This window comes from Onychomys torridus, chromosome X (assembly GCF_903995425.1).
Source record: "Onychomys torridus chromosome X, mOncTor1.1, whole genome shotgun sequence".
NCBI lineage: Eukaryota > Metazoa > Chordata > Mammalia > Rodentia > Cricetidae > Onychomys > Onychomys torridus.
In genome coordinates, this window is record NC_050466.1 from 62,911,081 (window position 1) to 62,936,969 (window position 25,889).

The following is a 25,889-nucleotide window of genomic DNA, read 5'->3' on the forward strand; positions in this document are numbered from 1 at the left end:
CCTCACTACCCACACACATGCAGCCTGCTACTTGTATTCATTTCCTGGTAACCACAGATGGACAGCTTGCTGAATGGGTTGGAGACTGGAACTATATGTAATTCCCTCAGGTCTGTGGCTAAAAGCCCAGGCCCCTTCCTGGCAAAAACAAGACGGGGAAGCCTCAACTGGTCGGTCGGTTGGTTGGTTGGTTGGTTGGTTGCTGTTTACAGACTCTTGGGGTATGCTACAGGCTCCCCTCTGCTTTATTCGTGCCTGTCTGCTTGTCTCCAGTCCTCTCTAGTCGGGATTTAATGAAAGTTTGAAGGGCAAGCCTTCAGCATTCATGTGAGGCTTTGCAAAATCGTATGCTCCTGTTCTGAATGTGCTAAGAGCCAAAAAGAATTTTCAAATTATCAGAGCTGCTTTGTGTTCCCCTGGGTCTGCACCTTTGACAGTGTCACTGAGACAAAAAGAAAAAGAGAGGGAGCGAGAGCAGCAAATTACCCTTGCTATTTAGGTTTATGGAAGAAAATTGGTTTGAGGGATATTTTCTTTGTTCTTATTTTCTTTGGCTGAATTGAGGAAATGCTCATTTTTTTTCTTTCTTCCATTGAAATTGGAAACTATATCTTTTGAAAAGTGAAATATTCTCTACCCAGATCTGAATTTGAGAGTGCTTATAAGCTCCAGCCCTGTTCATCACAATGGCATGTCAGGTGCCCCCCATCCCCACCAAGCTCTCCCCATTGTGGCAGGACTGACTGAGCTGAAATAGGCATCAGGCACACTTGCTAGCACACTCAAGCAGCTCCATCCGGATGGCAATTCGGACATGCCAGCCTAGAGGGATCAGTCGGATGAAGCGGGAAATGATGGGGGGCCTCAGTAAATTCTGGACTGTAGAACTCCGGTCCGAGTTTCCATAGAAGACCTAAACAGAGGGAGGAAGTCTGGTCATATAATATCCACAAACGTGTGTGTGTGTGTGTGTGTGTGTGTGTGTGTGTGTGTGTGTGTGTTCATGGCCTTATATGTACCAACAAAGCAAGCACTCTACCACAGTACCACATGCCCAGCCCATATTAGCTACATTTAATGTGGTCAGTAGCTCTACATGATCAGTAGTCACCATGGTGGCCAGTTCAGATATGAATATTTCTGTCATCACAGATAGTCCTATTGGATGGTTGCTAGAATATGCCTCTTGACTCTTTACCACTTTTCCATTTTAATCCTTTACACTTTGACAGAAAAATTTGAAAGGGTCCATCCCACACAAGAGAGGTGTTCGCATGTTCTGAAGATGCACTCAAGTCAAACCTGTGCTCTGAAGGCAAAGCTTAAATGTGTGTTTCTACTTTGTTCCAAGTGACAAGTGCCTTTTAGGCTTGGAGAAATATTTTTTACAAACAGACAAAAACTAGAGGGGAAATTCTGGCAAGGAGAAGGTGGTATTGACATAAAGAGATAAAAGGTTCACTTAATGTTTTTCAGGAAGCAACGTAAAATGTTGCAGGTACTTGACACTATTTCTGAATTCTTCATACTCTCTCCAGGGTCATGGTGTTCTGCTCCATGACATAAGAGCATTTCATTTCCTCCTGAAACTTTCTCCTGAAAGTATTTAACTGCTGCACTTAGCTTTATCCAGCCACAAAACAGGAGGGCCTTGTCTGCAGTGATCTTGCCTTTCTTCCTAGCAACAAGGCCTGAGCTGTCTTCTCTTTAAGCTTTTTGTCCTTGATCATATTCAAGTCAGAAGGAGGTGAAGAGTGAGTTGATGGAACACAACCTAAAACTTCATGAATGGAGTGGAATGCCTCCTTCAGAGCACCATCGGGGTCTTCACAAGCACAAGGCTTAACAAAGAATTCTAATGTCTTTTGGAGAACATAACTGACTGGGAAGACCAGAAACTGAAATTAGGAGGTGTGGCCCAATTGGTAGTGTGCTTGACTAATAAGCACAAAGTGTTGGGTTCCGACCCCAGCACCACATAAACTGTCCATGGTACATAAACCTATACTCCCAGCACTCTAGAGATGGATAGAGGCAGGAGGAGCAGAAGTACAGGCTTAGCCTCGACCACATAGTAAATTGGAGACCAGCGTGGATACCCCGTCTCAAAAAAATAAGCATCAAAATGGTTTTTGCCATTGTGTCAAACTCCTCAAACTTCAACCTATGACTGTCTTACTGAACAAATTGTTGGCCTTTGGATTATCAGTCACACATATCTACCTAATCTGATTAAATGTCCAAAATAATCTGAGAAGAATGGAAGTGGTGGCATGTGCCTGTAATCCCAGCATTCAAGAGAGTGAGGCAAGAGAATCAGGACCAGCCTGGGCTGCACTTGAGAGGGAAGGAGAAAGATAAGGAAATAGCTTGAAGAATTCCTTGCTGTTGGGTGAAAAAAATGGGTTAGCATTTCCAAACAGCTAGTGAGGTTTTATTCATTTTTATTGACTGCAAAGACAGCCAGACACTTAATATGCTTAGTTCCTAATGAAGATCTAGAACTCAGTCTGCAAGGATTAATAGATTAAGTGTGTCTGGACTGACACCATCTTTTAAATAGCCATTTAGGCTATTAATATTAGTTCATCTTAATATTAGCCATTATTAACATTTTCAAACTTGTTTTTAGTATTGATTTTATTATTATGTGTATTCATGTGTGTCTCTGTGTGGCTATGTGCAAGGGAGTATGGATATCCTTGGAAGCCAGAAGCATCTGTTCTTCTGGAACTAGGATTACAGAACATTATGATCTGGGTGCTGGGAACTGGACTCTTTCTCTGCAAGAGTAGCATGTGTTCTTAACCACTTAGCCATCTCTCTGGCATCAAAGTGGCTAACTTGCTGGGCTTCCTTTGTAGCTGTCAGTCTCAGTTAATAGTAAGAAGAGGCCATAACTATACAAATGAGTGATAACAGGTAAGTCAGGCCCATGGAGCCCCACAGTCAATGATCTAGTCAGTTTGGAACAGTCTAAATAGCCAGGGTAGTGTTTTCAAATGACTCCAGGCTAACACTGAGAACTAGAAAAATACCTTTTGCACAAAAGAGCAGCATTCATTTACAAACTACTAGTTGCCCAGGCTATATCTGGGAAAGAGAACAGATCATACAGTAGAGGTGGAACATGAATGACCCAACATGCAGAGAGATCAGTGCTCTGACACAAACATGGATAATAGTAGCCTAGGTCTGGGGCAAGTCCCAACTGATGTGAGCTGGAGAAGCTGTGAAGACTTGGAGTGATTCCCACTTACCCGATTATTTCCAGTCTGATCCTTATAGTAAATCCAGTTCAGGCGTTCATCAGTCCTATACTGCACGCTGTACTTGGTCATCCACTCATCTATGTCACAGCGTCCTTGGGTAAGGATCCCCGAAATCACCTTGATCTCCTTCAAGTCTATCTGTAGCCATTGGCTACTATCCTGATACTTGGAAAGCCAAGCGCACCTGCCGGGAACACACCAAATTACCAGGAGACATCCTCTATAAATGTCTGCAAAAAGCTCACAGGTACCGGATTTTGAGGGGTTACTAGCACCAAGAGGTCATGCCAACTCTGGGAATCCTGAGGTCTTTTCTTTAGGAAAGACTTCCCTGGCATGTTTAATTGATGAGGTCTTTCCCAACAGTGTTCATCCCTAAAGCTCAGTGGGTGTGCAGAGATGTGCTTACAGTCTGTCTCCCCTCTTCACTGTGTGCCTCCAATGTCAAGGAACTCACTCATCCTGCCACCACTGTGTTCACAGTCCTTGGCACAACAAGGCACTCAGTCATGGTTTATTGAATAAGTTCTTTTTGTGCCACCCGCTTATGAGACAGACCTAATTTCTCACACATTTAAAGCACATCTTTAAAAAATAAAAGGAAAGAATCACTCCACCTGGGCTGCCTGCCCTACTTACCCGAAGCCTTGACTGTTGAGCCGGGCCTTGTTTGCTGTCCATGAGGAATACCACCCCACATACTGCTCTGGATTGGAGCAGGTGATCTGATCTGGTGTGACCTCCCCTGACTCGAAACCCAGGGGCTTGTGATATGGGCATTCTGAGGAGGAAAAACAACACACACTCAAACACCCAAATCCTTAGCCAGCATAGTGGCATGGGTATGTGTGGAGTCCCAGGTCCTCTGGTCTGCCCTGAGAAAGTATGGAAATCCCATCTCAAAATCCAAAGGAAGGTATGAACCCCTTATCCCAGAACTCCAACAGGAAATGGCTTAAAGAACAAAGCAGAAATGTTGGCACTTTGCAAGTGGAGGACATTTCATTTCTCAGCATGGTTCTGGATGCAGAGAGCTGGACCTGCTTCTATTAAGTGCTCACATGGAATGATAGTGAACTGAAGTAGATGATTTGCCATAGAGACATTCACTCAACATCCATAAAAGCAGGTGTGGGGAGGGGAGCTGGTTCTATGGCAACCTCATGGGGGTGTATGAGAAAAGCATCGCCTCCCTCATCAACTTAGAGACCTAAATGCCAAGAGGTGCTCAGCGAAATAGCATATTGAAATGCCAGGCGTCCAGCTTTAGTTCCCTCATTATCACAGGTTGAACTGTGCTGCATAAGAACATTAGGGTCTCTAATTGTTCTTGAGCAGCAGATGAAGCCAATTATAGGAAGAAAACAATGGTGAGGGACAAAAATGGCAATTATATACTGAGACTGACTTCCTACTTGTAAATTGTCATTTTCTCACTGTCTGAAGGAAAATAACAGTCAACTATGAACAGGCAACGGCTGAAGGGGACTACTTTCTTCCAAACAGGGACAGCCAAAGTGGTCCTTATAAGCTAGTTGCCTGCTACTCCCTTCTCTTGTAAGTAAGTCCTCACATTACAACTGGCATTGGGTTACCTTACCATTTGACAACCTTTTGTCTTGACAAAAACAAAACAGTGTTATTAAGGGCAGCAATATCACTTGTTTAATAAATCAAATAAATAATAAATAAATAAATAGATGAAACACATACACAAGTTTTGAAGTCTTTCCCAGAGTTTTTTGAAATTAGGAGTGACTACATGATGTAATGTCTGATATAAGAGAATGTCTGTAAAAGCTGTCTGATCAAGTTTTCTCTTTGTCCCCTTTTTGTTCCTGTTGCCTAGACAGAAGGAAGTCACGATAGTTGGTGCCACTGCAGGTCACTTTCACTCTGGGGGAGCCTGCAGGATCCTTAGGCCTGCTAGCCTTAGGTAAATCTCTAACCCCTAGTCCTTTTACTGCATAAGCTACTATGTAGGCAACCTCTCACTGGAATCCTAATCCAGTTCCTAACTGAAATCCTATAGGAAACAAAAGATAACTTTATATACATCCATTCATCTAGTCTTCTACTTGAGAATGATAAATTACAAATAAGGCAAATGAAATTATGTTCTCCATATGTAAATCTAAGTTCAAGCAAAAGATGTGTATTGGCTGTGGCATCATCACCTGCAACCTTAACTAACAGGAAATGTTGAGTCGTCTTTGGGGATGGGCTTCCCAAATTCAGTATAACAGGCTGGGCCAGTAGATCGGTGGTAGTGTGTTTTTGTAGCATGCACAAGGTTCCATCTCCAACACACACACACATACACACACACACACACACACACACACACACACACACACACACACACACACCCCGCCTTCAGAAATGGCCATGCCCTGTCCTAGGAATGCCATAGTAGAATAGCTGCAGGCTTCAGGCCAGGATGGCTCAGCATCCTTTCTACCTGTATGTACATCTCAGCGGGGCCAGGGCTGAGGGGACAGCATTTGTAGTTTATCAACTACTCAAGGCCGTGGAGCCTATTAAAATCATGCCAGTTTTTGGGAGAGAGGCTCCGTGCTTTTATGAGGCACTCAATCACACCTGGTGTGGCCGAATCATTAGGGGAGCTGATTAGGAATGCAGTGTCTAGGACTCCACTCCCAGAGTGGAGTATTTTTAACAAGCATACTTTCAAAGTGCATTTTAAAAGCTTTCACCTGCCAAGGAAGGCATTTTGTGGGCTGGTGGATTGAGAGAGCCAAACACCCAGCCCCTAACACCCTTCCAGCCTGCAAGACAGGGTCAAGCTACCAGAAGGTGGGAAAAGATCCCAATGGCAGAAAACAGGGTTTTAATGGGCCTTCTTCACCTGTCACTTAACCTGTTTGGTTTAGTTTGAAGGGACAAGGTCTTGTGTAGCCCAGGCTGGCCTCAAACTCACTAGGAACACTTGCTATGTAGTTAAGTCTGGCTTTGATCTTCCTGCCTTCACTTCCAAAAAGATTATAGATATACGTCCACCCGCCTCCTCAGGTTCTTTCACTTGTCAGGACTTTTTTGTTTGTCTGTTTGCCATGAAGGCAAATGTGCCAAGCACTTTACCAAATGAGCTACATTTGCAGCCTTACTCTGTCAAATTCTCACCAGTTATCTCTAAGTCAGTTCTGCTTTGAACATCTAATGACAAAACGCCTTTGCTTTTTCACCCTTTCTCTTCAGGGCCAAGGGCTGGGGCCGGGGGACAGAAAAGAAAGAAACTTGGTAGCACTTTTCAGTCACCTGTTTGTGGCAGTTTGTGCCTTCCATTTGCTATTTCCATTTTCATTGACTCTCTTGCTTTGTTTCCCACGTCACCCATGTGACAGGTGTAAGCTAAAGACCTACAGAGGCAGTGTCCTCAGGGACCTGGAAGGGCTGCTCCAGCTGCCAAGATTGCATGGTTCACTTGTGCTCCAAAGACATGTTTTGGAGGCCTGGGATACAGCTCAGTTGTTAGCTTACCTAGTCCTAGGTTCTAGCCTCAGAGCCTGGGCATAGTTGGACATGCCTGTATGGGAGTTAGAAACGGGGAGACAGAGGAGTTCAAAGGCATCCTTGGCTACACAGTGAGTTCAAGGCCAGCCTGGAATACCTGAGACCCTGTCTCAAAAAAAATTTAAGAGAGAGAGAGAGAGAGAGAGAGAGAGAGAGAGAGAGAGAGAAGAACAAGCAAATACAGACACATTTATCTAGGCTGCACTCACTCTCCAGGGCAAGTAACTCGGCTTCATGTGACCTCCAGGATCCTATGCCCAACTGCTAGGTTCCAAGACTTGTCTTGCTATCCCTTGAATAATGCCACTTGGATAGCCCAAAGAAGCTTGGTGTCCTTTATAATCCAAAGTGGCTCTGTGTCATCCTACTTCCTGTCCTGTGCTCTGGGTCTCAGGCCTTGACATCTTTAATCCACAAAGCAAAGACAACAGACCAAGAGGGCTCAGGCTGGGCCACACCTTCTCGTTACCCATGGAGCTTCAATGCCCCAACACATTGTTGGCTGGGATTGGAGTGGAGTAGGGCCCCAAAGTCACAGGTGATTATAGTGAGCAGTGAACAATAAGGAGGCCTGCCCAGTGCCAGCACTTAGTTCTTAACGCCCTCTGAGCCTGTTTCCTCTCCTGGGAATAAGCATCATAGTAATATTGCCTCAAGACACTTGGCAAAAGATAAAGTGAAATCATGTTTGGCAACTGTAGACTTTGAAGAGTACAGTGTCTAGCGAAAAAGAAGCAAGCTGTAATACTGGTTGGTGGTGTGGGGTAAATTCATGAAGCTAGATGGGTTCTTCCTTGGCTTTGCATGTTTTTCTTTGGACTTACCATGACAGAAATTCAACACCCCTGTGCTTATCCGTCCTCTCCTCCACCTACCCAACTGGCAGCATCTTTCCAAATTAGGGAGTTGAATGATGAGGTGATAGCCTCAGCTAAGGCCAAAGGGACCTTAGGGAGGCCAGAGCTCACTGGAGACATGGTTCCACTGAGAAATGGGACCAAGGATGAGCTAGCCCTCTGGACACCACCAGGAAACCATCTAGAGATTCTAAAGAAGTGTGGCCTAGAGAGAGGCTCCACCATAATCAGCTGTGCACTTCCTGTGTACCCCATCACCAGGCAGTTGTTGCAGCCTTCACAGGGCAGATCCCCAGCCCGAACCCCTGGATTGCTTAGGTTTTTGCGTGCCCCCACCCCGCTATATCCCATCCTCAGGAGGCCAAGCCAACCTGTGGAAAAGGAAGAATTGGTATTTGTAATAGTTTCAGCTGAAGCTACAGGTCCCTGGCCTTCTGGTCTGTGGGTGAAGCCCCTAGACTTTAACTGAAGTACCCCTGTGGGATCTCTGGGAATCTCTGAGTGACAGCACCCATACTTCTGTGCTTTCTAGGATCTTCCCTCCTAAGGCATGATGGAAGCACTCAATATCAAGATCCAGACAAAGTCGTGTTCTTGGCATTCCACAAGAAACTGAAACAGTGACCAACAAATGACTTCTGGAAGCTTAAGACTAGTCCTGCTGCCTTGAATCTTTTCAGTCACAGAACAGCCAGTTAACACAGTGAACAACTCTTTCACACTGACATGGTTGTTGTCTTCCTCCCTGAAGGTATCTTTGTTGTTAACAAATAAACACTACAAAAAGAACACTTACACTAAGATACAGTATCATGTTAGAACCTCAAGTTCATGGCAACTCCATAAGGGACCAAACAGCCAAAGTAGGACCTTCTCAGCTCCTCAGTTGATTGACTTAATAAAGCCAATTCCCATAAATTGGCTGTCCAATTTCTTTTCTGTTTTTTTTCTTCTGTATTTTTAATATATTTATTTATTTGGGGGGCCACATGTGGAAATCAGTGCATATGTGGGGGTCAGAGGACAACTGGAAGCAGTCTCCCTCTTCTTCCATCATGCGAGTCCAGTCAGCAGGCACCTCAGCCTGGTCCTCTTCATTTATTTCTGACAGAGTCTTATGTAATCCAGGCTGGCTTCAAACTCCCTCTGTAGAACTGAGTGTGGTCTTGAAGTAACAGTCCTCCTGATTCCACCTCCAGAGTGCTGGGATCATGAGCCCAAAGATGGAACCTGGGGCTTTGCATGTGCTAGGCAGGCACTCTGACAACAGAGCTACATCCCCAGCCTTCTGTCTACTTCCCAAGAAGCTTCTTAAGAGTGAAATTCCATTAGATCTCATGTCTCTGCTGGAAATGTTTTGGTTAAAACACATGGTAGGCTCACAATGGAGAGGTCAGAGCCAGGCAGAAAGTAGGAGTGCTGACAACAGGTAAGAGAAGGAAGGGACAACAGGCTCCAGCAAAAGCCCTTTCCCTAGTCAGCTTCTCATGTTATGTGTGGTTATACTTTTATATACATTACTGCATTTAAGTGAACTCTTTATTACAGGAAAAGGACTACCTCAGGCTGCCCCCAAGGGTTGGCAAGGGCAAGAAATGGTAGACCCAGACTTAGAAGGCTAGACAATAGAGACAGCTCATTGTCACCACAGGAGGTTCTGGAGGGTGGACTCACTTTCTGCTTTGCTTCCTTACCCTCCAACATCCTTTGGCTTGCTAGTGACCACTGGCACCTTTATCTGTGCCCCAGTGTGATTCTTCCCCTTCGGGCACAAGAATGGAGAGTGCTGCGGCAGGTGGGGTTAGTCAAGTACTTCTCAACCTGTAGGTCTCAACCCCTTTGGGGGGATCAAACAACCCTTTCATGGGGGTTGCATATCAGATGTTTACATTCTGATTCAGAGCAGTAGCAAAATTATAGTTAGGAAGTAGCAATGAAAATAATGTTATGGTTGGTGGGGGGGGATCACCATGACGTGAGGAACTGCATTAAAGGGTCACAGCATTAGGAGGGTTGAGAACCACTGGCTTAGAGGATCATCCATCAGGAGGAGGCATATCTCCCCATTCACAGCAGAAAAAAAATATCCATTTCCACCAAATGGTAAATCTTACCATGGTGGAGCCCAAGCCTTGGTCCCTGACTTCCTATCAGTGCCACACACTAGGTGTGTGGTTAAAGTCATTGAACAGATAGAGAAGGTCCTTTAAGACTGGGCAGATCACAACAACACTTAATAGCTGCAGGAGTCCCTGCCACCAAACATATTGGGACAACATCCCTGAGGAAAATCCCAATTTCACTGAACAGCCTTCCTGTCCCCCAGTCCCTCTTCCTGACCTCACAGTTCTCTGTAGAGACCAAGTTTCTGTTGAGAAAAGCAGATGGAAAGGCACTGTCACAACCAGGAGAGGGATGGCCAGGCCAGTTTCATGCACAATTGGCCCTGGGCCATGGAAAGGATTAAGCCTTGCAAATATTTGCAGGGACAGTGCAAGCCTCTGCAAGTCTGCCCTAATTTCTCAGTGTGAACTCCTAGGAGGCAACAAAACAAAAGAACCAATGTCTATTAAAGGCTGCAGTCGGCCAAGTTCAACACAATGATACCTTGTCCTATTTATTCCTCCTAAGAGCTCCACAGAGCAGAGTCACCAAACTGTAACCTCTAACCCAACTTTGACTCATCACCCATTTGTTTTGTTTGTTTGTTAGTGACAGTGTCTCACTATTGAAGCCCAGGCTTCATGATCCTCCTGCCTCTGCCTCCCAAGTGCTGGGTTCACAGGCTTGTATCACCATGCCTGGGTTCACCACTGTCTGCTTTATTATAAAATGTTATTGGGACACAGCCATGCTTATGTGTTTACATAATGTCTGTGGCTACTTCCAAACCCACAATGGCAGAATTAAGTGTCAGCCAGGACCATACCATTTGTAGAGCTCCTCTATTTTAGCTGAACTCTGACAATCTGTGAAACAATAGTAATTTGGCGTCTTTTTTTTTTCCATTCAGCTCTTTATTAAACAAGTCAGAAGGTGTCTTCACATCTTCACAGTGGACAAAAAGATTCTCCCACAACAGGAGAGGGATAGCACAGATGAGGATATACAGGTCCTAGTTTCTATCCAAACTCCAAAAAGCATTCCCTAGGAAGAAAACATGGGTTTCCCCCTGGTTTCTAGAACTGAAGCAACTTGTTTTTCCAGATTCTTACCCTCCCTACTCTCAAAGCTAATTTGGAGACAGCCTCATTCCAAGTGCATACTATGGACTATTCATCAGTCACAGGATATAGAACCCGCCCCTTCCTCTAATACCCATAAGAAGAGGACTCCCCCGACTCTGAGTTATTTTCAGATTGCATTGACAGTTGGGTCTCACCTGACCACCTCAGGCAAGCCAGGAAGGGAAGGAGCATGTTGAAGCAGTGGCCAGTGTGAGATGCGAGGCTGGGGGGTGAGCGTGAGAGAAAACACAGGCAGAGCAGAGGGACTGGGTTTGGGGAGGGGATGCTCAGGTGGTGAGCCACTCACCTGGAATACAGTCTAGAGAGGCAGCTCCCGAAGACCACAGAGCATTGGCTCCTCCCTGGCAATCACACTTGCATGCTTTGTGGTACCAGGGGTCCTCAACCTCATCCTGCAGGTAGCCAGAGTGGCACAAGTCACAAAAGTCATAGTCAAAGACAAGTGGCCAGTGCACCACAAGAAGTTTGTTTGCAAAGGTCAGACTCACTCCTTACAGTGTGTGCCTCTGAACACACACAGTGGCCACTCAACTTTGATTCCATGTTACTTGGGTTGTGGCTGCTACGGCTGTTTTTAGACAGGGTCTCTCTCATGTATCGAAGGCTGACTTTAAACTCACTACATAGCAGAAGATGACCTTGAACTCCCAATCCTCCTTTCTCTACCTGTGAGTGTTGAGTTTATAGATGGATCCCTTGCCCAGTTTATATGGTGCTTAGGATCAAGTTAAGAGCTTCTTCATGCATGCTAAGCAAACATTCTACCAACTAAGGTACACCCCAGGTCTATATTACCTTTTATTTTAATGTTTGTGCATGTGCACATGTTCAGGTGCATGTATGTTTGGATATTCATACGTGTGGTGGCTAGAGAACAACTTTGGGTCTCTTTCTCAGGAATTCCATCTACTTCCTTTGAGGCAGGGTCTCTTATCTGCCTAGAGCTCAACGATTAGGCTGGACTGGTTGGCCAGCTTGGCCTGGGATTCTCCTGTCTCCACCTCCCCAGCACTGGGATTACAAGTTCCTGCCAACATGCCCCAGAATTTTTTTTATGAGTTCTATTGATTGAACACAAGTCCTGGTGCGAGAAAGGCAAGCACTTTACCAAATGAGCCATTCTCCTATCCCCCTTTTGTATTGTTTCAAGCCAGGGTCTCATTCAGCACAAGCTGACTGACCAACTTTCTGTGTAGCCACAAATAGCCTTGGACCTCCTGATCCTCCTGCCTCTACATCCGAAATGCTGAGATTAAAGGCATGTTCCACCATGCCCTTCTCATCTTTGACTCTAAATATGTAAATGCCTGTCACTATAGGCAAATTATCTCCCACGACTACCTCTGTACACAAGGGTAATGTTCACCTTGGGGATGGAGTTCCAGTACAAGGCTGGAATCATGCTCCCTGGAGGGTCCTATTTAGGCATCCAATTTTAAAAACTACCTACATGACTGTAATCCCAGCACTTTGGAGACAGAGATAGGAGGATCAAGAGTTCAAGGTTATCATCAGCTACATATCAAGTTCCAGGCCAGCCTGGACTACATGAGAATCTGTCTTTAAAAAAAAAAGAGGAACAATATGCCGGGCGTTGGCACACGCCTTTAATCCCAGCACTCGGGAGGCAGAGGCAGGTGGATCTCTGTGAGTTCGAGGCCAGCCTGGTCTACAGAGTAAGTTCCAGGAAAGGCCCAAAGCTACACAGAAAAAAAAATAATCCTATCCCAAGAACAAGAAGCCCCACCAATCTTCCTAGGGTTTGTTTTTCTTATTTCCTTGAAACAGGTTCTCACATATTCCAGGCTGGCCTTGAACTCTCTATGTAGTCAAAGAAGACTTTGACACCCCACTTCTCCCTCTAGAGTTCTGGGATTACAGACATGTACCACCACATCCAGTTTAATGTAATGCTGGACCATGGATGCTAGATAAGCACTCTGACACCTGAGTTACGCTCTTAGCTGTTCCCCCACCCTCACCCTTCCTTCATTTCATTCTTTTCTCTTCTTTCTTTCTTTTTTTCTTTTTTTTTGAGTCAGGGTCTCACTTTGTAGCCCAGGCTGGTCTGGAACCCACTGTGTAGCCAGGCTACCTCTGTGGGTAAGAGGATTCAGCTGTGCAAATATGAGGACGACCTGAGTTCAAATATGAAGCACCCAGGTAGAAAGCTGGGTGTGGCTGCATTTGCCTGTAGCTCCATTTAGGGGATAGAGACAGGTGATTTAGGGAGCTCATGGCCAGCCCACCCAGCCCAAAAAGAAAGCTTCCAATTTAGTGAGAGCACCTGTCTCAAGGTAATGAGGGATAGAACAATAGAGGACGACATCCAAAGTCTTCCCCTCACCTTCCAATGCACATGCATAGGTGTGCACACCTTCACACTCATGTACACACCCCTCACACCCCCCACACAAAATAATATACATTTGAAAAAACCTCCCAGGCTTCAGGTGTATGTAGCTCAATGCAAATCACTTGCTTAGCATGCACAAGGCCCTAGGTTTCACCCACCCAACCCCCGCAGTCTCCCCCAAATAGTGCATACATTAGTTTTACTTCAAAGGCAATAATGATGATGGAAAATACAGCCTGCTTACTGTAACATACCTCTGTTGATGATAATCCCAATGTGGCTGAGCAAAAGAACAAGAGAAGAAAAAAGGAAATTAAGGAAAGAAAGAGATAAATTCCACAGAATCATTAATTGCATGGAAAAGCAAAATGAAAATAACACCATGAAAGGTTAGAAGCTCATTCTGGCTGAGGGCACTCATTCCACAGATGCTGGGAAATGAGGTAAGAAAAGGATGGCAATTATGGAAAATACATCAATAAAGCAGGACACAGTAGACTTTCTTTTGTATACTACACTTGTTTGTTTGTTTGTTTGTTTATTTGTAGGGGTGAGCAAAGTGGGGGAGTAAGGAGATCTATGCACCAGTGTGAAGATGAGAAAACAACTTGCAGAAATCTGGTTCTCTCCTAACGCGGTGTGGATTCCAAGGACTGCATTCTGCTCATCAACCTTGGCTTTACCTGCACAGCCATCTAACAGCCCCAGCACACCTTATTTCTCACGGCCATTGTCAACGTCATTAGCATCCCAACATACATCTCTCCAGTACCCCCCCTTTTTGTCAGAAAAGCCTTTTTAAATTTGTTTTTATTTTTAAGATAATAATATAATTATATCATTTCCCCCTTTCCTTTCTCCAAACCCTCTCATATATCCCCCCCACTCTCCTTCAAATTCATGGTCTCTTTTTCACTATTATTGCATGCATAGATGTGTATATATTCATATACATTCCTAAATATAACGTGTTTGGTCTGTATGATGTTATTTGTATGTATGCTTTCAGGGCCGACTGTTTGACACTGGACTGCACTTCCCTGGGGCAGGACACACTGCTCACTCCTTAGCTGCCTCCAGTCAGTTTTATTTGCTTGGTTTGTTTTGTGGAACTCAGAGCCTGGAACATGCTAAGCCTCCAATCTACCACTGAATTACATCCCCATCCCCTTCAGTCACCCTCCTCCTCCTCTTCCTCCTTCTCCTTCTCCCTCTCTTCCATCATTCATTTTTTTTAAAGACAGAGTCTTATGTATCACGTGTCATGGCTTGCCTCAAATTTGTTCTTTAGCCAAGAATAACATTGCTATCTTAATCTTCTTGCCTCCACCCTCCCTTTGCTAGGATTAAAGGCATGCACCACCAGACCTGGTTTATGTGGTCCTGGAGATTTAATTCATTCAAGCTAGGCAAGCATTCTACCAACTGAACTACATCCCCAGCCCTCAGACAGTTTTCTGTGTGCATTTTAAAACATACATTTGGTGTTGGGAATTAAATGGTGAATCAGAATCAACACGGTCTCAGGAGACATATGGGACAGGAGGAAATTTTGATTCTTCTTCTTTAGTGGTATAGACTTGTCATAGAACAAAATGATCTGCATTTGCTCCTTTCTCACTGTTGTGACAAAACATCTGTAGAAAGCGCCTTAAGGAAAGCTTTCTTTGGGCTAATAGTTCGAGGGTGCAGTCTATCATGGCATGCAAGGCTTAGGGGTGGTAAGAGCAGCAGAGCTGTGGTAGCAGGATCCTGAGGCAGCTGGTCACCCCACATACTACAGACACTTGCATACCCACGTTTATTGAGCACTAGTTACAGTAGCCATGATTGGAACCAGTCTAAATGGCATCAACAAAGAAATGGAGAAAAAAATGTGGCATGTATGCACAATAAATAATGAAGTTACATCATTAAAAAATACATTGAGGAGTTTACTCTCTAAACCAGTGGTTCTCAACCTTCCTAATGCCGTGACCCTTTGATACAGTTCCTCATGTTGTGGTGACCCCCAACCATGAAATTATTTTCGTTGCTACTTCATAACTGTAATTTTTCTGCCGTTATGAGTCATGATGGAAATATCTGTTTTCTGATGGCCTTAGGCGACTGCTGTGAAAGGGTTGTTCAACTCCCAAAGGAATCATGATCCACAGGTTGAGAACCTCTTCTCTAAACAGTGGTGTACTCTATTTCCCTTTTCTTTTTACCTTTTTCTTTTACTGATTAAGTCTTCCTCCTCCACCTTTGTTTCCTCCTCCTCCTCCTCTTCCTCTTCCTCCTGCTGCCTTTCCTCCCCTCCACCTCTTCCTTTTCCTCCTCCTTCCAGTGTCTGCCTAAACATACTACCCAGGGATTGATTCTCAGTTCCCTCACTGTGCCACATTCATGTTAAGAGAAAAGTCTGGCATGGTGGCACATGACTGTAATCTCAGCACTCCAAGAGGAAGAGACAGGAGGATCTGGGGTCTAAAGTCATCTTCAGCTGCATGGTAGGTAAGTCTGAGGCAAGCCTGGGACACAGGAGACCCTGTCTCATTGAAAAAGAAATGTGAAAACCAGCCTGCTCTATCTAGCAAAATCCTGTCATAAACAAACAACTGGGAGCAGAATTAAGAACACTGGGTACTCTTCCAGAGGACCCCGGTTCAATTCCCAGCACCCACATGGTGGCTTACAGCCATCTATAACTCTTGTCCCAGGAGACCCTATGCCCTCTTCTGGCCTCTGAATGTACCAGGCATACAAGTGGCACACAGATATACAGACAGACAAAACACCCATACATAAAAACAATAATTAAAACAACAACCAAACAGTTATTTTGGGTTTTGGGTTGGGCTATTGGTTGGAAGGTCTTCTTGAGGTTTGTCTATAGTATACAAGAGATACTAAACCAAATAAAATATGAATTCCATGCAAGTTCCCAAGCTGTCAGTCCAGAGTCAGTGAGTTTCAACTAGCACCGGTCAGCTGTCTCTGTAGGTTTCCCCATCATGATCTTGACCTCTTCTTCTTCTCCTCCTCCTCCTCCTTCTTCTTCCTCCTCTTCTTCTTCTTCTTTTTTTTTGAATGCTGAATGCTGTTTATGGAAGGAGGGAGGAGGTCCTAAATACAGGCTTACAGCAGCATAATGGGAGAACCTCGGATGGCAGAAGTTCGCTTCTGATGTTTTGTTTTCGTTTTTTTTTTGTTTTTTGTTTGTTTTTTGTATTTTTGTTTTTGTTTTTGTTTATTTTTTTGAGCTGAGGATTGAACCCTGGGCCTTGCGCTTGCCTACCACTGAGCTAAGTCCCCAACCCCACTTCTGATGTTTTACAATCTTGCATCTGAATGTGGGTGACAGTTGTGTAACTTGATCTGTTTGTGGGGTCCCTGGCAGTAGGACCAGGACTTATCACAGGTGCATGAACTGACTTTTTGAAGCACATTCCCTGTGGTGGGATACCTTGCTCAGCCTTGATACAATAGGGAGGGGCTAGGCTCTCCTTCAACTTGGTATGCCAGACTTTGTTGACTACCATGGGAGGCCTTACCCACTCTGAGGAGTGGATGGGGGCAGAGTGGGAGGGAGGTGAGGAGGCAGGAGAAGGGGAGGGAGGGAGAACTGAGGTTGGTATGTAAAATGGAAAAAAATTTTAATAAATAAATATATATTAAAAAATTTAAAAATAAAATATGAATTCCATAAAAGCAATCTGGGGACATTGAAAGTGCAAATTTAACAAGAACGGGTTTGAGCCCTTCAGCTATGGGAGCTAAAGTAAACTGTAAGCATAGCATCCCTCCCTAGTACCCTCTCTGAGACAGGGTCTCACTATGTAACATGGCAATCTTGGAACTCACTGTGTAGATCAAGCTGCCCTTGAACTCACAGAGCTCTCCCATCTCTGTCTCCGAAGTAGCTAGCCCCATACATTTTTTGGCCCTCCTCCTTCACTCCCTTCCCATACTTTCTGCTCCCCTCATCCCCCTGCTCCCCTTTCTACTCTCCAATAACTAACTTCTCTTCTGCTTTCCTGCTGTTATCTGGTGGAAGCCCAGCTGGGAGACTGGCTCCCACATTTTACCTCAGGGTACTCTTGAGGAGAAAGGGATAAGAGATTTAGATAGAAGGACAGAGGGGAGAGAAGCAGATAGAAACACAGGACAGCCTCGGGAGGGTCTGGGTCCTTATCCGCCAGCCTTTCCTGTCTCTTCTAAAGGGCTATTTATAGGAATGCCAAGGGGTGGAGCAAAAGAACTCCCCTAGCTCAACCAAGTGTAGACCCTTCCAATCACCTAGAAACCATGCGCATAGTCAAGCAATCCTATAATGCAGCTCTAGTGGGTAAGGCAAGCTCAGCTCTCACTAGGAAACCTTTGTGGGCCTCTACATTATCCTCATTCAATATCTCTCCTTTTATTCTCAGCCTTTCCTATGAAAGAAGACATGCATGTCTTTCTGAGTCTGACTTACTTTGCTAACATAATGATTTCCAGTTCCATTCATTTTCTTGTAAATGTCATGGTTTCACTTTGAGACAGGGTCTTACTATAGCCATGACTGTCCTGGAACTTGCTCTGTAGACCAGGCTGGCCTCACACTCACAGAGATCCAACTGCCTCTGCCTCCAAAGTGCTGGGATGAAAGGTGTGTGCCACCTACTTGTATATGGTTTCTCTGTCACAGGTTGACTTAGAATCCTTTGGGTAAAAGGAGTGGTAGACCTGGATCATATTGTAGTTCTAGTTTAAGGGGTTTTTTGTTGGGGGGGAAACTCTACACTGATTTCTATAGTAGCCACATCAGTTTACACAGCCACCAACAGTGAATAAGTGTTCTTCTTCCTCCACTCAACTTAGTAAGTAAATTTGCATGCTTGTGTATGTTTCTGTATGTACTGTATGTGTGCCTGTGGACGTAAGGACAGCTTCAGATGTTCCTCAGAAGCCATCTACTTTTTATATTTTTTAGGACACATTCCCTTGGTGGTCTGGAAATGGACATATAGGCTAGGTTAGCTGTTCAGTAAGCCCCATGGAGCCTCCTGTCTCCTCTTCCACACTGTGCCCAGATTTCTTATTTGACTTCTGGGGACTGAACAGAGGTCTTCATACTTGCATATCAGGAACTTTGTTGGCTGAGTTCTCTCATCAGACTAAATTTGCATGCTTTTATTAATCTGTCATCTGCCGTAAGAAGTCTCAGTCATGAACCTTAGAAAGAATAAGTAAAATATGTTCATTTTCTCCTCGTTGGTGCCAAAGCCCCACTTCTTTTCAACAAAACAAACCCCTTTATTTCTGTTCTGACTAGAAAACAATACATACCTACTGTAAAATTAAAAAAAAAAAGCCCTGAGAGTAGACAATGGGCACTAGAAGCCCCTTCTTTAATCTCTTTGCTATTTAACAAGAGAATCTAATGTCCATGGAAAACTTAGAGCTTGAGAGTAGACACTCGGGGTTGGGGATTTAGCTCAGTGGTAGAGCGCTTGCCTAGCAAACGCAAGGTCCTCAGCTCTGGCAAAAAAAAAAAAAAAAGAAAAAAAAAAAAAGTATACACTCATCTTTTTCATCATGATTATAAAAGGTACCAGTTAACAAATAGAGTTTCTTGTTCTATGTCCATATTGGTGCATTCACTGTGGCCTGGCATTGGAGCATCCTAAGTTTGCTACAGTGGAACAAGGTCCTAGAAGAGCTAGTGATGTGGTGGCTGCCAGTGAAGTTGCTGACTCTGAATCTTACTGGATTCAAGACATAGGCTTCCTTGACTTGCATTACAACCTCAGCATCAAAGCACATACCCTGTGGTGTATCTCCTTCCAGGTCTTCAAGTCTTCCACTGTTAGTCACCTGGTACAGACAGAATTGACCCTCTAGGGTAGCAGTAGAGGTGGAGGAATGCCCTTCTTTTTGCTGTTTCTGTGTTGGGTTTTTTGATGTGGGATCTCATATAGCCCCGGCTAGTATCAAACTTACTATGTAACCAAGGCTGGCCTTGAAGTCTTAATTACTCAGCATCTACCTCCTGGGCGCTGAGATTACAGACATGCAGCTGAGGTTGTGAAGGCCATTTTTGTAGGAGTTTACCATAGTGCTCATTGTATTCTAATTGTTTGGATTTGCCTCCCCCCTGCTCAATTCCTATGTTGAAATCTGTTCACCAAAGTGATAGCATCAGGAGATGGAGGATTTGGGAGGTGATCACATCACTCCGGGGCTGTGGTTAGGCTGTCTGCCTTCATCAGTGGAATGAGTGCTTGAATAGAGATCCCAGAAAGCTAGAGACCTCTTGGATTTGATCCCCAGCACCACATAAACAGGACATGGTGGTACTCACTCCTACCTATAATCCCAGCACTTGAAAGATGGAAGTAGGAGGGTCAAGAAGCTCAGGGCCATCCCTGCATCATAGTGAATTCAAAACCAGCCTGCAGCCAGCTTGAGCTATATGAGACCACTGAGCTATATCCCTAGCACCAGAGAATGAGCGATTAGCACCTGTCTGACTTAGGGGTTGTCAACCAGGAGGCACTGTGCTCTACCTCCCACCCTCAAATGAAGCTGGGATAGCTAAAAGGCAGCTTTCCAGAAGTCCTGCTGGTTGCACAAATGTCAGTTTGCCAAGACTTTTGTGGAGAGATAAAAGAGAGGATCAAAGCCCAAATCTGTCACTGAAGAACAGCTACTAAATTTCAGGTGAGCCAACCCACAGTTCACAAGAGGTTCAGCAAATGGTCTTCAGGGACTTCTGCATCCTTTCTTATTCCTGGAGGGGTAGGGGTGAGACCTAGCCACTAGGCAGGCATGGTGTTGGAGCTTATTCCCATGGTTTATTGAATTTGGGGCTGATTCCTTGCAGGTTCCTCCACCCACTGGCTCCCCTTCTTAGCAAGCGTTTGTCTGCAGGCAGCCTGGGATTCTAAGGTGCCAGATTCCTATGAAAATGAGCAGAGAAAGAAGGAACAGCAGGCATTTTACAGAAAACGCTGTCACCAAGGGAGCAAGGAACGAAAGTGGCTGTGCAGTTCCCCCAAAATGATTTAATCACCAAAACAACTGGGGAGTCACAGCACAAGGCTTTTTTTCTTTTTGCCTACATTGTAGAGCAGAATATAACATTGTTTGGAAAGAGAGAAAGGGAGGAAGGCAGTCTTTAGAAGAAAACGCATCAACGATTTCCATCATGTAGCTGCCTCTTTTTCAGCCCACTCAGGTTGTTCTCATGCCCCCAGCGCATGATTAAAGGTGATGTCTGCCACTTGTTCATCCTAGATGTGTGCAATATGGGCTAGTGTGCCCTTTTTATCCAAAGTGGAGACCCTTGTTACCACCACAACAACAAAAAAGAAAATCAAGGCATGCTTATTTCTCTGCACACCTCTGGACCGTGCAAGCCTAAGAGAAAAGGTGTACATTAGAGACACGGAGAAATCATTTTGCTCTTTTTGATTGGGTATCACCAAATACAGTATTCACTCCCATAGAAACAGACAATGCAGTGGAGAAAGGCATAAAACTATGAATGATTAAAAAAAAAAAAGCAACCAGCCCCTTAATCTACTTTAGAAACACGAATAAAGACACAGGAGAAAAGCAGCAGGCTGCAATAATGTCCCTCTTGGGAAGAAGAAAGAAGGAAATTGCTTCTGGTGTGAAAGTGTTGCTATTTTAGGCGACAGGCATATTCATGGGTAAATCTGTTATCCTTTCATGCTTCAACACAGATGAACCTCACAGGCACACAGCAAGCAAAAAGACAAAAGACCACATGCCGTGCAATACCATTTCAGTGTAAAGTCTAGAAGAGGCAAATCTATAGACAGAAAGGGAATTTGTGGATGCCAGGGGCTGGGGCTGGGGCTGGAGGATGGGGAGAATAGGGAGTGAGTATTTATTTAATGTCTGTAATGATAAAAAGGTTCTAAAATTAGATCTCATGTGCCATAAACCTGTAAGTATATTAAAAACTATTGAGTTGTACCCTTTAAATGGATGAATTAAATGGCACATAAACCACATCTCAAAAAGAAGTTGCTTTTGGCTGGAGAGATGACTCAGAGGTTAAGAGGTTGTTTTTGCAGGAACCACACTCTATTCTTAGCACCTATGTCTGGTGGCTCATAGCTGCCTGTAACTCCTGCTCCAGGTGATCTGATGCCTCTGGCCTCCACAGGCATCTGCAGATGCACATACTACTCCCCATACACATAATTAAAAATAAGTCTTTAAAAAAGTTGTTTTTTACAAAGATCTGCAATGCCTGGTGGCTGTTACACCTGCAAAAGGGACAGTTACCTGTGAGATGGAGCTAGATAGCTCCCTCTGCCTTTGTACAATAAATATAACCAAAGAATGGACTAACACCTTTTAATAGGATGGATATTTTAATAATCACAAAGAGCATAGGATCCACAATGACAGTAGAAGATAAATAGGACCCCAACTTAATTCTATGACATCAGTGGTTGTCTTAATGTAATCACATGTGTGTTCCCGAATGAACCTTCTTCCAGTGCAGAAACGAAACCCATCCACTTCTTATTTCACAATAATAAGAAGATGTTGTCACCAAAGAATAGAAACAGCAAAAAATAAATGAGCAAATAACCTTTGTGCTTGGGTTCCCACTGTCCAATGGAACATGTCTTTCCCATGTGTGTTGGCTTATGTCTCCATCTGGACTATAAACTGAGTAAGTGCAGTCATTGTGTTCTGTATTTTCCCTGTTTCCCACAATATCCATGTTGGCTCTGGGTAGAGTGCACAGAAGGTCACCAGGTCACACTGTCCATTTGGGGCTGGCTTATTTTCTTCTAAGTGGGGTAAGGGGTGGAGGGCCTGGGTTAGGTGGGCAAGAAAATGTATACTTCCCAACATTTCCCACTCAGCCCTTCTACTTGGACAGATGCTATCTATAGTCTTTGCAGACATATCTGGAGCTCCTCAGCCATGCACCAGGATTAGTAAATTGTAGAACAGGACAAAGCCCTGTCCTTTTTTGCTTTCAACTGTTTGTCTTTTGTTACTGATCAAGAGAGGGTTTAAAAGACACATTAGGGGCTAAAGAAATGGCTACTGGTTAAGAGCATTTGCTGTGCAGCTATAAGGACTGCAATTTGGATCCTTGTACCTATGTAAAAAGCTGGGCCTGAAACACCAGTGCTGTAGGGATAAATGGAGTTAGGAGGGTCAGATCACTGGGAGACACACACACACACACACACACACACACACACACACACACACACAGGAGGATCAGATCACTGGGACTCACACACACACAGGAGGGTCAGCTCACTATGATTCACACATACACAGGAGGATCAGACCACTGGGACACACACACACACACACACACACACACGTAAACATTTAGAAGACTTCTACCCATGGGGCAGTGTACTGATTTGAATGAGAATGCCCTCACAGACTTATATATTTGAATACTTGGTTCCCAGTTGATGGAACTGTTTGGGAAGGATTAGGAGGTGAGGTCTTGTTGGAAGAGGTATGCCACAGGCTTTGAGGTTTCAAAAGCTTACACCAGGCCCAGTTAGGTGTCTCTCAGCTTTGTGACTGTCTCAAGATATAAGCTCTCAGCTACTGTTCCATTACTCTGCCTGCCTGCAGCCAAGTCCTTGCCATGGTGGTCATTGACTCACCCTCTATAACTGTAAGCCCCCAATAACATGTTTCTTCTATAATTTGCCTTGGTCATGATGCATTAACACAGCAATAGAAAAGTGACACAGATAGGCAGGGGGTGCCAATGAGCAGCGTTGTTTGAGGAGGGGACCTATTCTGATTCTGAGTGCCAAGTTCTGTTTACCCTGGTACAGATATTCAGACATGGGTTTGTGTTATACCTGTGGAGGCCAGAGGACAATTGTGGATGGCATTCCTCAGGGGCCATCTTTTACTTTCCACCCCATTTTTTGAGACAGGGGCTCTCCAGGGTGGCCTGGAGCTCACCCAGTAGGCTGCTAGGCTGGCAGGCCAGCAAGGCTCAGGCATTGGGATTAGAAGCATGTATCATTATGTTCGGTTTGGGTTTTTTTTTACTTATTTATTTTTCATTTTGTGTGTATTAGTGTTTCACCTCCATACAAATGCATCATGCCTGGTGACAGATTAGGTTAGAAGAGGCTGTCTGAGCCCCTGGAACTAGAGTTATAAAGCACTGGGAACCAAGCGTAGGTCCTCTCCAACAAGTGCTCTTAACTGCTAAGCCATTTTTTTAGTTCCCATGCCTGGATTTTTTTTAAAACAAGGGTTCTGGGGCTCGAACCCTTGGTGCATGAGCTGTAAGCACTTCACAGACTAAGCTGTCTCTCCAATCCCAGACAAAAGGCTCTTGAAAGAACAAAGTAGTGAACAAATGAATCTCAAAGCCAGCTGTCTGTAAGAGAAATTAAGTGTGAGCACTGTGAATTCCTGTCTGAGAAACAGGGGTGTCTGGATCAAAGACTTTGCTTAGAGCTTTTTTTGTGTGTGAGAAAAGGACAAGGAACAAAAGAGAAGCAACAAAAACAGAAAATATCAAAAAGCCTGGGAAGTTATTGGGGAAAGTGGGCTATATATTTCAAGGATAGAGGCATTGTTTAGCATGCCCGGGACCCCGGGTCTCCATCTTCATGCCCAACCAAATACATGAATAAATACATAAGTAAACAAATAAAAGGCACAAATTTATGACTCTTAATTGCAAAGGGCAAGGATGGAATTCTGACAACTGGTTGTATGAACCCTCCTTAAAAACATATCTTAGAAATTGGGTGTGGTGGCTCATGCCTATAATCTCAGCACTCAGGAGATAGAAGCAGGCTGATCACACCCAGCCTGGACTACAAAGTGAGTTGAAGGCTAACTTGGGCTTCTGTATGGGATCCTGCCCCCAAATAACAACAACAAGAATTAAAGAAAAAAAAAAAAGCCCTATATCTTAGGGTTTGCAGGGTGACCTTGAGATTTTGTTTTCATAAGTCTTTCCAAAAACTAGAAATACAACTAGATAATGAAAGTCACAAGATTGATAGTTCATGAAAATGGGTACTCTCTCTCTCTCTCTCTCTCTCTCTCTCTCTGTATATATATATATATATATATATATATATATATATATATATATATATATATATATATATAATTATAGTTATATATTTATAGATTATATATTTGTGTATTTATATTTGGAGAAAACAGAGGAGAATGGTATAAGCCAGAAATTCTGACCCTTATGTGTATTCATCTTGTCTGACTGACAAGTCATTTGCCGGGGAGTGAGGTCTTCTCTTCCCTCTAACACTCATAAACACACAATGTCCACAAAAAGTAATTCAGCCAACTTCCTTCCTTGCTTTCTCCCTTCCTTCCCCCCTCCCTCCTAGACAGGACCTTCCTATATAGTCTAGATTCCCTCCCTGTTTTGAGACAGGGTCTCTGGTTACCCAGGCTGGCCTCAAACTTAAGTCGCTGAGGTTGGCATTGAACTCATGAACTTCCTGCTTTAGTTTGCCCAGTACTAGGATTTGCAAGTATGTGTAGCTACCCCAGAAAAAGGATGAAATAGAGCTTTTGTTTGATTGCTTTATAGTATTTCTGGGGGATTGAACCCAGGGACTCATGAAGACTGGGCAGGGCTGTACCACTGATCTCCTTCAACTAATTTTTAGTATTTGAAAGTATGAACTTTAAAAAGAATTCTGAATTGATGGGTGCTTGAGAATTGAGAGAGGCATGAAAGAGTATTATTTCTAAGATTGAGAGAGAATTTAAAGTTTATTTGATTGACATGTTAGAGATTTGGCTTTAATCTGTTCTTATTTAAGTATACCATGGCTGCCAGGGCCTAATTTAGAAATTAAAAGTGACAGAGTATATTGAGTATTTAGACTTTATTGACTCTCTTTGGATTATTTTATTAGACTTCTATTAGACTCCATTGGTACTTGGCCTTACGCTAATCCATATTTAAACTAGGGTGACCCTTTGTCCTCGTTTACCCTTGCCCCAGCAGAGCTATTAATAGCTTCATCCTTAACCCTCAGTAATAGACAGGTTTAGAATATTCAATTCTACAATTGCTCTAACTTTGCCTCCTAAACTTTGCAAGAATACATGATTTCTCATCAATTGTCCCAATTTACACTTGTTTTATATATACAGATTTTGAGGCCTTTCTTTCTTTCTTTCTATTGGATTATAAAATCATTTGAACTTTAGAAGGCTCCTCACAGAACCAGGAAAGCAAGACAGTGACAAACAGAGCCACACAAAAATGACTTTTAAAATTAATGACTTGTTAGCTAATTACATGTTGTTATCCAATAATTTTTATTATTCAGGTTGGATTTCTATTTGTCCACTACTTTCTTAATTAAATCACACTATTAAATATTTAATAAATGTCAATGGCAGAATAGCACATACCTTCATAGCCAAAGAGAAGTAATAAGAAGAAGCCTTCGATCTTGCGTTGCATTTTCTCTTTGTCCTTCACAGCTCTGCCTAACTGAAGTGGGGAGCTGGCCTAAGAGCAGGCGATTAACTTGAGCCACTGGCCCCACTAAGCATCTTATTCCACTCAGCCCCCCTCTAGTTAACCCGCATAGTTCCCTGCCTCAACAGGAAG

The 25,889-nt window shown here is 43.9% G+C and overlaps 1 protein-coding gene across 1 annotated transcript; it reads right to left on the minus strand.

Moving 5' to 3' along the window:
- Positions 1-760: 760 nt before the first annotated feature.
- On the minus strand, positions 761-13,569 carry Rs1 (retinoschisin 1; the record flags this gene model as incomplete). Its single annotated transcript, XM_036173943.1, has 5 exons — positions 761-913; positions 3,261-3,456; positions 3,912-4,053; positions 11,198-11,303; positions 13,522-13,569. Coding segments are annotated over 5 exons (645 nt in total), but the record flags the coding sequence as incomplete, so codon positions are not given.
- Positions 13,570-25,889: the final 12,320 nt, after the last annotated feature.